The 13,912-nt window shown below is 37.2% G+C and overlaps 1 protein-coding gene across 3 annotated transcripts in view; it reads left to right on the top strand.

The window, feature by feature from the left end:
• GRK3 (G protein-coupled receptor kinase 3) overlaps positions 1 to 13,912 on the top strand; it is a 123,115-nt gene that overhangs the window by 28,106 nt on the left and 81,097 nt on the right. For all 3 annotated transcript variants that reach the window (XM_030583012.1, XM_030583010.1, XM_030583011.1), the window contains one exon: positions 1,419 to 1,495. In XM_030583012.1, coding sequence (XP_030438872.1) covers positions 1,419 to 1,495 — 77 coding nt within the window. The remainder of the gene's footprint in view (positions 1 to 1,418; positions 1,496 to 13,912) is intronic.

The raw sequence follows: 13,912 nt of genomic DNA, 5'->3' as shown, positions 1-13,912 counted from the left end.
CATTGAGTTACAATGTAAGCAAGTGAATGTGCAGTGTGAGCGGGTTAATATTGTGGTGAGAAACCTTTGTATCTATTTGTAAATACAGTGTACTGCTTTATTCTAAATTCATGATTTTAAAAGTTTATTAGCTTGTTTTTTCCCTGTTTAATTTCTCTCTCTCTCTTTCTTTTGCTTAGAGAGAGAAAGAAAAGGCTAAAATAAAACCTAAAAAGAAAAATACAAAAAGGGTGGTAGTCTCTGTGTGTAAATGAACTGAAATAATAACCATATTAGAGGTCTTTTCCTGGAGTGCATTCTGACCTCCACAGTTCAGATAATTTGAAAGCAATGGCTTGGCTTGGCAGTCAGTAGACCTGCTGGACTCCGTCCCCTTCTACCAGATGTGTGTTCTTATACTCTTCCACTCCCACCTCTGCATTTCAAGAAGAATACCCAGCAAGTATGGCAACCCAGGTGCTGAATGCCCTCTGTCCGTTTTAAATACCTGTATCCTGAAGGCCCTGAGTGTATAGGGTGGAAAGTTATAGAACATGAGAGTTTGAATTGACTCTGCAATCCAGTTATTTCATTTAAAAGAACCAAAAATCTACCCAAGAATCCAGTTTTGGGCAAAAGCTGCACATGTGTCTCGATCCTGTTGTATGCTGTCTTTCAGAGTGGCATATGCATGCACTAGGCATATATTGGAACTGTGCAAACATAGTGACAGTTTCATCCTTTATCATGCGTGTACTCAGTACAGGTTTTGAATGGGGAACCTTAGCAACATTACATTTCTTGGAGTAGGTTACTGAAATGCTAACTTTGAAGCATAAAAGCTCTGCCGCCATTTAGTCTGCGCTAAAAAAAGGAATGAGTATAATGCGTAGTAGTATTATTTTACAATGGAAAAAGTGATTTTTTTCATTCTCTCAGAACTCAAACTGCCGGATAAGTTTCCACAAACCTTAAAAATTGTCCATTGGTTTAGGACCACACATGGAAAATTTCAGTGTAGAGGAGCAATGTTCAGAAAGTTATTCAGAGGTGGAAATAGAATTTTGAGAAAATAATTGTGTTATACTGAATACTGTATTAGTCAGATTGTTCAATTTTTTTTGCTCGAGCTACAGAATGACTTTATTTAAATGTCTGCTTGTACCGCTTTAGAATTCTAATATAGAGCTTGATCCACAGCCTATTGAAGTCAATGGAATGTTTCTTGTTGACCTCCATAGGTTTTGGATTAAGCAATAAATAGTCTTTAACTGTCATGGTTTGAGTTTCAGAGATGCATGCACACCTGCACCCCTACATTCATAAATCTGGTTACAAGACCTTTTAACCTCAAGACTCCTTCCCTCTAACATACGTTCACTAGCTTGTTAAGCAAGTGCAACTGATAAGTAACTGTTCTTTAATTTTTTGTCTTTCAGTATCCGCAGTGTGATGCAGAAGTATCTTGAGGAGAGAGGTGAATTAACCTTTGACAAGATTTTCAATCAGAAGATTGGTAAGTTCTGTTTTGAATCAAATGTTCTTGTTTTATGTTTTTAAGCTGGATTTGTTTGTTACTGTTTAGTGCAGCCTGTTGAAGATAGCACTGTAAACTTAGTTAAACATAGTATAGTACAGGGTTTGCAACCTTTTTGTTTCTGAGGCCTCCCCAACATGCTATAAAAACTCCAGAGCCCAGCTGTGCCACAGCAGCTGGTTTTCTGCATATAAAAGCCAGGGTTGATGTTATGGGGTAGCAAACAGGGCAATTGCTCAGGCTTCGGTTTCAGCTCTGGGTGGCAGGGCTCAGGGCCCTGGGCTTCAGCCCCATGCAGTGGGGCTTCAGCTTTCCACCCTGGTCTCCAGCAAGTCTAACACTAGATCTACTTGGCAAACCTCCTGAAACCTGCTCATGGACCCCAGACGGCCACAGACTCCTGGTTGAGAGCTGCTGATATAGTAAACTATGGACAGGACTTAAAAGAATGGTTGAACTTTGTTTAAGGTTGAAGAATTATAATTATCTATTGGCAGCCATTTCTGGGCCATTGAGTGAAAGATTGGAACTGTGAAGACCAAGAGTTTTGTATTCCTCTCATCTCTCAGTATTTCTGTTGCAGTCCAGATATATGATATATACCATCAAATCAACCTTGTTACTCCCAAAGATCATGGAGCATCCTCTGTGCCAGCATGTATCCCAAACATGCTGTCTGTGGCACCTCTTAGGGTAAAGAAGTTTTCTGGACCACTGGTGGCTTTGGCACCACCCAGTTGGTGGATTTCATCTGATTACTTTCCTTGTGAGCTCAGAGTCTTTCTAATCTTCAGTGATGGACAGTCAGCACATGTTCTCTCACTGTTCATCATCAGATCCAAAGGATAGCTGCTGCTAAATCACATACTATTTATTTAAGAAAGAAAGAAAAACTATTACTGCTAAATAAGAGTAAAGAAACACACTTGCTGTTACTCACATATAGATACACTAAGGGAAAGCTGGTTGGGAAAAATAATGTTACAGATTGTTTAACAGTTTTCTACTCCAACCAAAAGTACTGGACTGCAGAACAAACAGATCCTCCTTTTGACAGTACTAATGCCTGTTTATGTGGCTCAGTTTAGCACTTCCCTTTCTGAATAATTGATGTAATGTTGCATAGCAGGGGCAGAATATAAACAAGGGGATCTTTCAGCAGCACTGCCAAATAGAATGATTTTAATTCTCCACATCAGTATGGTATGAGTCAAATCAGACAGTTAAGGAACCAAGGAAACTTGTATTTGATTGTTCATTTCCAGTCATCTGGTTAAATGTCGTTTAACTTATAGTCTGTTCCAAAGAATATTACATGTGGCAATTATTTTTAGATATTCTGTTGTTACAGTACTAGTAGATTGTTAACTCTAACCTGAGAAATTAAAAATAGATGTCTTCTTTTTTATCATTTATACTTTGGTAGCTTCCAGTCAATAACTGGACCCCATTGTTCAGTATAAACTCATTAAAGATTAGTCTCTGCCCCAAATAGCTTACAGTAGAGTATTCAGACATAAAACTCAATATGTTCAAAGAGACGAGATGCATATTTCAGACATGTTGTGAGATTATATACTTTGCTTTTCCCTCACAGATACTGCTTATATTATTTACTTTTTTCATCCATGTTAAATACTTATATCTCTAAACTCTCATCCTTAACTGTGAAGCTTCTAACCAGCTTCTCCATAATAACAATTTTGCTAGAATGAAGTAGCATGGGGAGAGACAGCATGTCTCTTCTGAAGACAACGTTGGAATGAGGGGAAAAGATTAAGGATAAATGTGGGTGTTTTTAACTGAAGAGACTTTACGTTTTGCTGAAAATACTGTCTTTATTTTGGATGTTCATTTATTTTTTCATTGCTGTTTTCTACCTTGTTCTTTGCTATATTTGTTCTGTTTCTATACATTAACATTATGGCTTATGGTAGAATATACTCATTCTAATACGCAATGATGTGAGAATGAAGACAGTATCTAATTGTTAAAAATCTAACAACTCACATCTGGTGTTTATTATTTATTTATTTATTTATTTGGTTGTATTCTGGTTGTGCCTAGAGGCCACAGTTAAAATTGGGCCCCATTATGCTGGACAAACATGTAGCAATTTATCCTTATTCTAAGGAACTTAAAACCTAAGTTGAGATGAGGCACAATGAATTTTGCTAATGAAATTGGAGAGAAGACATAGGAAACCAAAATAAGACCCCTGGTTACATAGGTTGCCATTGCACTACTTGGTAGTTCCAGATGGATACAAAAATTAGGTTTTGTTTTTTTAGTAAGTTAATATCAACTATCCCTGACTGACTGACCCCAACTACCATTGGTAGGCTGGTTTCTTGTAAACAGAGGTGGGTCAGAGCAGTGGCAGAATCTTACAGCCCAGGATGGGTTTGGAGGAGGAGCGACCCATGGCCTTCAGATGCATTCACTATGTGTGTACCATGTGTAAGAGCAGTGTGGAAGAACTCAGAGACAGTTGTGACAGAAGATTGGTGGATGAGGTTGGCATTGTGGACTGGCTGGAGGAGGTAGATAAAGGGCAAGAGTGGACAAGCAGGAAAGGGCAGAGTTGTGAAGGACCTTATAAATGAAATGAATGTAATATTTGTTTTACATTTGAACATATGGTAAGAACATACAAGAAACACTTTAAATTGTAATAATGCATGACATTGTCAATGTGCTTTAATTCTATGTAAAGTTAAAACCGTATTGTCCTCTTCGCTGACCCTGCCTGCCCCCCAGCCATAGATGATGAAACTCTGTTTTAATGACAGCACTGCTAAGTATAATAGTACATAAAAGGTTGTTACAATGAGGAGGGAGAAAAATTGTTCTTCTTAATCTCTGAGGAGAGGACAAGAAGCAATTGGCTTAAATTGCAGCAAGGGAGGTTTAGGTTGGACATTAGGAAAAATTTCCTAACTGTCAGAGTGGTTAAGCAGCAAAGAATCCTGTGGCACCTTATAGACTAACAGACGTATAGACTATAAGGTGTCACAGGATTCTTTGCTGCTTTTACAGATCCAGACTAACACGGCTACCCCTCTGATACCAGAGTGGTTAAGCACTACAATAAATTGCGTAGGGAGGTTGTGGAATCTCCATCATTGGGGATTTTAAAGAGCAGGCTGGACAAACACCTGTCAGGGATGGTCTAGATAATACTAACTCCTGCCTTGAGTGCAGGGGACTGGACTAGAAGACCTCTTGAGTTCCCTTCCAGTTCTATAGTTCTATGATTTCTTTGAATAAGGAGCTGGGGGATTAGAGAGCTGCTGTGAAGGGACAGACCCTTTGCAGATATCCTTAGTGCATAGATTCTAAGGTGGGACGGGACCTTTATGATTCTATAGCTTGATCTCTGGCATAGAATAAGCCATAGATTTCATCCAGTGATTCCTGCAGCTAGCCCAACAGATTGTGGTTGAACTGGAGCATATCCAGCCTTGGATTTAAAGACTCTCACTGAAGGAAAATTTACCATATTCCTTGATAATTTGTTCAAACGATTAATCATTTTTACTGTTAAAAACGTGCATCTCTTTTTCCAATTAGAACCTCTCCAACTTTAACATCCAGCCTTTGGTTCTTATTATGCCTTTTTCTGCTAAATTTTAAAGTCCTCTAATATCCGATACCTTCTTCCTGAATAGATAATTATAGCCTCTAATCAAGTCACCTTTTTATCTTTTCTTTGATAAACTTTGAGCTCCTGTAGTCTCACAAATCATTCTTAAGTTGTAATCCATTTCTGCCTCCTTTCCAGTTATTAAAGTGTAGAAACCAGAAGTGGACACAGTTTTCTAGTACTAGTCCTTGCAATGTCAAATACCTAGATTATGTTGCCCCTCTTCTCTGGTTTCATGTTTCCCTTTTATTATGTCTAAGTATTGAGTTAGCTGTTTTAGCCACAAGCATCCCATGGAGCTCATCTACTGTTAACTCTTAGGGTTAAGAGTCACGACTTTTTCTGCGTCACAACTTTCCAAAATACATTCCTGCAGCTTGAAAGTATGATCTGTGTGTTTTGTTTCCAGATGTATAGCCTTGCAAAGGATCTCAGGGGATCCTTTGGTTTTGGAGGTCGAATCACTTGTTACTTGCTCTGGGGGGTCGGGGTGGTGGGACAAGAGAAGAATGTGAAGGAAACTGAGTAAGAACTTCAGGAACATCCAGTTTGCAATGGGGCAGTAGCTTCTTCAAGGATGAGATAGCCCTAAACCTTTACAGGATGTGCTTAAATTAGTGTAACTCTATTTACTTCTCTTTTTATTGAGGAAAATAAGTTGCTTCATTTGCTTTAAACTGCTCTGGACACCTCTAGGATCATGGGATTCTTGTTTAACTGCTGTTTGATCTTAAACTCAATAGGAACTTGTGCAATGAGTTTAAGAGAACACACGGATGATGTATCCAGCTAGAAAGCTGCTATACCAGCATTTAATTAAGTAGCCAATGTGTTGTGCCAGGCACAAGTTACTTCCTGTGTAATACCAGCTTCATGGGGAAGTACAGTGTGTATCTAAGTGGAATGAATAACCACCTTTAACTAGTTTTCTCATTACCACATCCTGTTTGCTACACAACAAGTAGATTGTGTCTGCACTGGAAATAGACTCTTTTCCAGTTCTCAAACGATTAGTTGTAATTCATAAATAGAATCTATTTTGCTATGCTTGATTATTAAAATGGTATTTTAATTTATTTTTGCATTATATTTTACTGTTGATCATGCACACTTGTAAAAATTGTTTCATTCAAGTTCTGATTTTGTAGTTGACATATGCAACAGGTGTATTTTCTAAGAGTAAGAGATTTTAAATTAGGCAATAAATTGGAACAAATGCCATATACACTTACACTGCAACAAACCTAAAGAAGGGCAGTATTGATCTTTCTTAGCAGTGCAGCCAAATAGTAGATAGAAGATAATGTTGGTAAACTAGAGGCTCTGGATATGGTAGAATACAGAGCCTTTCAGCTCTTGGTCACTGATTTGGATCTGGTTCACATCTGTCTATCAAGTAGTTTGTATAGATGCTGGTGGTACTTAACAGTTTCCGTTAAAACATTTCATTCACAGTTGCTTGTAATTTTTGTAATAACTTTTTGAGATGAAATTTCCATGTTTGGCTTTTTATGGACAATTTTAGCAAAACCAGGTTAGTTGTTTTGGAACTTGATCATAGTATAATACTTACCCTTTTCAGATTGTTAAAAAAAGCTCTCTCATTTTCCCTTTGGCTTTAAGGTTATACCTGATTTCCACCCCATCTCTGTTGTCGAGTACACAGGTGGATGAACATTAAACCTGCTGCATGTCAGTAGTTCCAGTGAGAAATACCTTTGCTTAACTGCAGAAATTGTGGTTGTCATTTATCAATTTACATGAACATTTTCTTCTGTTTTGCGTTACCTTCCTTTCTGTTAGGGGGACTGTTCTTTCTAGGACTGGTTCACTTGGCTGTTCTTTGTGTTATCTTATGTTCAGCTTTCTCCGTATTGGAGCTCTATTCTAGGTTAAGAATTCTGCCATCTGTCTCAATGGTTCTTCCCACACATTCATGTCTGTTTTGGATCCTTTAGGAATTTCATATCATATTAACTCCCTTCAAGAGTGCTAGAGCGCAGGGTGATTATTCTAGTTTATGGTGGCTTTTCAGATCAAAGTAGTGTTAATTCATCTTAAGCTCAGTGTACAGACAGGCCTTGCAGCTGTGTGAATGGACTCTGTAGTACAAGATCTTCCTGTCAGCTGTCTGCCATGAGCAGGAAGTAAACTTGCAGTTGAGAAATCCTCCCCGCCCTTTCAATATGGGAGCAAAATGTGGTGCAATCCCCTGGATATCTAAATATAACACGTTTTGAAGACTCCCTCCCTAGTACATTATTTAAGCCCTTGTTTAATGTAAGCATGAGATCTGTGTGCCAGTGGCATTTTGAACTAATTAAATAATCCTCTGAAGAAAGAGCAGTGAGAGCAATAAAACTTGGTTGTAAGACAAAAACACCTGAGTATTTAGTGAAGTAAACAAGGAGTGCATATAAAATATGTGCAGTGTGTTAATGGTAATGGATCTGCTTTTTTTTTCTAGTTGCTTGTGATGACTTTAAAGTCATATGATGCTTACAAGTGGTCACAGAAGCAGAATGAATGCTATACAGATTTTCTCTTTTGTAGGGTTTTTCCTGTTATATGTCCAATAGTGCTAGGCAATTCACAACATATAGAAAAGATGAGGGCCCCAGTCTTGCAAAGACTTAGGCACATGATTAACTTTATAGATGTGAGTAGTCCCATTGAAGTCAGTGGGACTAACATGTGTAAAGTTAAGCATATATGTAAGTCTTTGCAGGACAGGGACCATGATCTGTGGGTTTACAATCCAAAATTAGACATAACTAAAGAAGAAATAAGGCAAGAAGTAGAGATTCGGGATCAGAGAAAGGGGGAGAATTTAACAGATACAGCCTGCAGTTGCTATACTTAGTTATACCTGTGTCTTAAAGGCCCAGGTGTGTATTAATTTATTCCAGGTGAAAAACTACAATTCTGTGTGTATTTTTGGTCAGGATGGGATGCAGAGGAGTGTAAAGAAGAGGAAATGGTAGTCATGGAGAATAGGAAGATTGAGAGGAAATATGAGATAGGGAAAGAAGAACGGCTGTGTTGTGCGTGCATGCATGCATATATATGTACAGTTCACTGAAACTAACTTGCTATTTGAGTCTCTTCTACTTTCTGTATACTAAAGTAGCAGAGACTACAAAAGTACCTAGAGAGATATGCATATACTGTATTTGGTTTTTGTGATTATGGAAAAGTACATTTATTTTTTGGTTCATTTCAGACATGTGGAAGATATAAAACATAAGTGAGACTCTGTGGAAATTAGGAAGTGAAAAAAGTGGTAAAAAATGACACTTAAAGCACCCTGTAAAAACTGGTTTCTCTTTCCTCCTGTTGTTATTTCATTGTTAGTACTTTTCAGTTTATGCAGCAGGTTCAAGATCAGACTAGAACCTGGATTACGGCTGAGTTGCATGATTCTATTGGATATCAGTTGGACATAAACCTCTCCTTGTTAGTCTGTTTAGCAAAACTCATATTCTATATCTGTAAATCTTTGAAATGATGATTGGAAACAAAACCAAGAAACTGTGAATATATGACATTTTATTAGGAGTCTGTTTTCCTATATGCACAGATGTCCTTCCAATGTCAGTGGGAATCATGCATACTGAGGTAGAGGAAAACAGAATAAACTAGAAGTCATTGGAAGTGTAATTCAACATTATGAAATACCTATTTTTTTTTAATTGTAGTTCTTACTCTTGTAAAAATCCTCACAAAATTAGTGTTAATTTTAAATCATTTCTACAATTTTAATTTAATTTCTAGGCATTTTAGGTTGGTGAGTTTTTATGAATATATTTTTGTGTTTTTTTTAAAATAATTTTGATTTTGGTGTGGGTTAGATTGCAAGTTGCTGTAGAAATAGAATATAAACTGTACTGTCTGTTGAGCCATTACCATTGACACTTTCACTCTGAACAGCCTGCAAAACTTGTGCAAGAGATGATCTGTCCAGACATATTTAAATATGTGAAAACTTGCTGTTCCATTGATTTTATTACATTTTCATCAGTTATTTGATATGTTAAAGAAAAATTTGTCTGGTGTATGTGCAGTGCTGTGACAGTTGCTTTATTGTGTTATTACTGATTAACTGCAGTCTCGTTTTAGAAAACACAAAAATATTGTGTAGTTCAACCCATTTGGTTAAAAGTTGATTCATAAAGTAGAAACAATAAAGATTATTTATTGAAAAAGCTGGTTTCAGATCAACCAATATGTATACATTAGCTAATTATACTTCTTGCTGGCTGGCATAAATTTCTTCTGGTGTACAACTATAGAAGTTATTTCTCCATGAAAAATCTTGAGGGTAGATGAAATGTGGCTAATTGGGAGAATTTCTTATACTGTCTAACTTGGTTCATTACATCTCTTTCAAGGGTTGGACATGGAGAAAACACCATACTTAGATGTTTTATAAAGAATATTGTTGGTGCTTGAATGCCTGGTACCATATGTTATATAAGTACTTTTACCTGTGCATAATTTTAAGGTAGAAAAAAGGCCTGCTTTTGTCGGTCCAGAGTTGAGTAACATCTGAAACCAACTTATAAAATGTTTTAATTCATTCCGTTTTTTTCATTATAAATAATTCAGATCTTGCTTTATCAGGCTGCAGCCTAAACCTTTTCTTGTTAAGTAACAGAATGATTGAATAGCTGAGGTCTATATAAAATCTGCACTTTTAGATATAACAGATAATATTATAGAAACTGGTGTTCTGTAGAACCCGTATACATCATAGTTTTGGGAAGGATAATGTCATATAAGGAAAAAGGGGAAAAACTTGTATCTCAGCAGAGCAGCCTAATTAAACAACATTTCTTTTGTACTGTCAAGATTTCTGAGTGGACAGGAAGCTTTGAACACTAGAAGTAGGTTATTTTCTTCTCATGGAGAAATTAGTGGGTACACATACAGGAATAATAAATGATGTAAATCAGCCCTGTGATTTTTTTTTTAAAGTTTCTGCTGCATTGTCTTTGGTGACAATACAATTGTACAATTGTACCTCAATTTGGTGAGGTACAATTGACCTGGAGTAAGTGACTGGTTCTTTGGGACTAGGAGTAACCTGAATATTGTGATTTTTGGTGCAAGGGAGGGGCCATCCATCACAAAGGCAAGTTTGCCTGGGTGGCAGGATTGTTCGGGGCACTCTGTGACTCCATGTTAAGGCTGTTATAGTGCCTGAAGAGTTTATTCTTGATATTTAGTTGGTGAAATGTAACCATAGAACACACAACCAATTTGGAGTTTGAGCCCTGGTTTGAAGCAGTCTGCCAAGGGGATAGCACTCACAGTTGTGAGCCACCCAAGACATCTTGACACCAGGACCATAGGATGTTGCATGCTAGTCTTTTGGATTCAGTATTGCCCCTGTTGCAAGACACCAGTTTTCCTCAAGTCGTGTCCCTGCAGGTGCTCAACTTCAGTGCACTTGGATTGGAGATTTTTGTTAGCAGTGGCTGCTTGTCCTGTGATGCTTCCTACATATCTTCATGCCCTGTACTGAGGCTATATAGGGCTGTGCATGTGAACCACCCTCAGTTCCTTCTCAGCTGCCTTGAGATGGAGTTTAGTGTGTGCCTATTTTCCTCTTTAGTGATAGAATACAGTAGATACTGTTCGTTTGTAGGATTCTCAGTAGTTGAAACTGCTGTTCCCACTTTCCTTTTTCCCCCTAAAAAAAAAAGTTGTTTTTTCCCCCTTTATTGAGGAGTCGATTTTTTTTCCTGTATCTGGGGTGTTGGTCTCCCTGAGTTTTTAAAGGTGCCTTTCCTGCCGAGAAGCTGTCCCCATCAGCAGTGGGCATTCTCAGAATATTCCTTGCTTGCGAGACTCGCATATCTGCAGCTAGGCAAACTGAGTTTATTATTTGGGTATTAGACATACAGTAGTATATCTTGGATAAAGAAAGGTATGTCAGAAGTCACTGGATGTTTTATAAGGTCCTTACGATATTAAACCACCAGTACTAAGGAGAATGCTTGTTTCAGGAATCTGTGGAAAACAGTCTTGTGTTGTGAAATTGTTTAACCTCTCCATTAAAACATCATTTAGTACTAAAAATAAAGCAGAACAGATGTAGCCTCTTTCTAAGAAGCAGCTGCAATCTCTTACTTAGAAAGTTTTCCATGTTCCTGTTCTTTTTTATGTCCTTGTACTTTGTTCACTTTTTCATTCCCCCCCTTAAAAAAAAGTACACTACTTTGTATATCTTAAAAATTATAATTATGATACATGGACATAGATTAGAGTATTTCAGAGTACATATATTTTTCATTGAATTATAGGAGTGCATTCTAGAACTAGATAAGTTCATGGAGGATAGGTCCATCAATGGCTGTTAGCCAGAATGGGCAGGGATGATGTCCCTAACCTCTGTTTGTCAGAAGCTGGTTATGGGTGAAAGGGGATGGATCACTTGATGATTCCCTAATCTGTTCATTCCCTCTGGGGCACCTGGCATTGACCACTGACAGAATACAGGATATGGGGCTAAATGGGCCTTTGGTCTGACCCAGTATAGCCGTTCTTATATTCTTTAGAAAACCATCTGACTCATGTATGTGCTTTAAATGTTTTTTAAAAAATTTACATCGTTAAATACAATATATATTTCTAAATTTGAAGCATGCCAATCTGTGTCGTTTTACTATGAAAAGAAATAAATACTAAACAAAATGAGTTATTTTGAGAAACATCAGTTCTCTGCTATCAATACTTTCTTTTCACAGTCACATAAACAAAGGCAAGAGTATATTTGTCTGTCAGTTCAATGCCTCTCAGGTGTACGTGATCATTTTAGATTCCAATTTACCTTTAGCAAATCCAGAACTGGTGTTACTTCATTGTGTATTTGTCAACAACAAATGATGAAAGGAGATAAATTGGACTGTTATCCATTTCTCCACAGTAATATCAATACCTGAGGTGCAGGGAGGCAACTGACAAAATAACAAGAATGGGATTATTTGAGTACTGTAAATGAATGTGAAAATGGGGATTTCATGTTTCACATTTATTTGCTATTAAAAAAATTATTCGTATTTCTTGAGGTGACACTTAGTAAAGGAATTTAACTCATATTCTCTGTAACAGCCGAAAAGCTGAAATGAAATGACTTGATTTGAATATAGTTGTCTTTTTAATGTGCACGGTGTTTACATCTTTTTTCAGTCACGCAATTTAGTTGTCATTACAAAACAAACCTTAACACTCTAATTAGATGCTAACTTTTTTCTGTAGATCAGTTATTTTTCTTTCACATCTTCAGCGTTGAATTAATCTTTGATATTTAGCCTTCCCTATGTATGTGGATCTCCTTTTTCAGGCATTTGGAATTCTGCGCATGGCAGGGAAAGCAGAATATGAAAGGTATGTGTTACAGTGAGGTTCACAGAGAATACCCCCTTCCTCCCCAGTTCTGTCATTTTCATACATTTTTTAAAAGACAACCTATGATATATGTGATATGGAAAGGGGCAAATCATGAAGCTCTTATTCAGATCATGGGTTTTTTTGAGGCAAACTCTAAGGGACTTCAGTGGGAATTTGAGTGAACAAAGTCTGAGCACATACACTGGGATTTTGGTTTTAAGTGATTCACAGCTGCACATTGGAAAGGCAGCACATTTTCATTTTCTTTGGAAATCCTTTTCTCATTTGAACTATGGTGTCAGCACAGATGCTTTGACGGCTGTCTTTCCGAACCTGTTGGAAGTACTAAAAGCTAAGCTGCTGTCATTGGATGTGGAAAGCAATTTACAGTGTAGATAGTCATTTGAAATTTAGATTGTACAATTTACATCAAGTACTTGCTGCAGAAAACAGCTTTTCTCTACCTACATCTCTCTGGAGCAGAAAAATCAGTAATCTCCATATGTTGCTACAATAGATTCCAAAAAAGAATCCCTAGTCCTCTAGCCAACACATTAAAATATGTTATGATATACATTTCCCAAATTCTGTGTTCATTGTCTTGTTCAATTTGTATAGTAGATAACAAACAGCTTTTCTGCTGCTCTGTGCTCTCTGTATGCAGAATTCTGAAGGCATACTCAAACACATAGTAAATGGGTGACTAAGACAGTTTATTAATATGCCCATTGGGTGCTTACAGTTTGTTAAAAATATATTCAAAGGTATATTTGCAAATAGTGATTTTTCTTTACAATACAATACAGCTTGAAATGTTCCTTTTGTCTTTATTGATTTCTACAGAGACATAAGCTAAACAAGCTATCTGGATAACTCTGTTTGATTAATTTGAGTCCAGTTGTGTGTTATGCTATACAGGTTCTTATGCTGCCCTCATCACTGTAGTATCTGAATGCCTGCCAGTAGTACATTAACCAACATGACTAACATCAGTCATGTCATCCATTATTTATCCCCTTCTCTTCCTAGGGGCAGAATGCTCTGTGTAGCTGTGTTTTGAGGGTTGAGTTGTTTATTTTTTACTATTTTTATTTCAATTTTTAAAAAAGTGTGCATGCAGCTCTGTGTTTATGTTAGAGAAAGCAAGTTGAAGAAAATATGCACTGGGGAATAATCCTGTACTGTCAGGAGAATAGCTTAATGTGTCCCAACAGGTCTTTTCCATCTCTCTTTGTTATGGCATTGGGTCTCCACAGTTTGGGGTAGGAGTTTTGCATTTTAATAGTAAACGCTCCAGAAATTCATGCTATCGAAAGGTTAAAAGCTATTGAAGAGCAGAGCCAAAAGCAAGTTTT

Source organism: Gopherus evgoodei, chromosome 13, assembly GCF_007399415.2.
Source record: "Gopherus evgoodei ecotype Sinaloan lineage chromosome 13, rGopEvg1_v1.p, whole genome shotgun sequence".
Classification (NCBI taxonomy): Eukaryota; Metazoa; Chordata; order Testudines; family Testudinidae; genus Gopherus; species Gopherus evgoodei.
The sequence above is the reverse complement of the archived record's forward strand: the minus strand, read 5'-3'. Positions and strand labels throughout refer to the sequence as shown.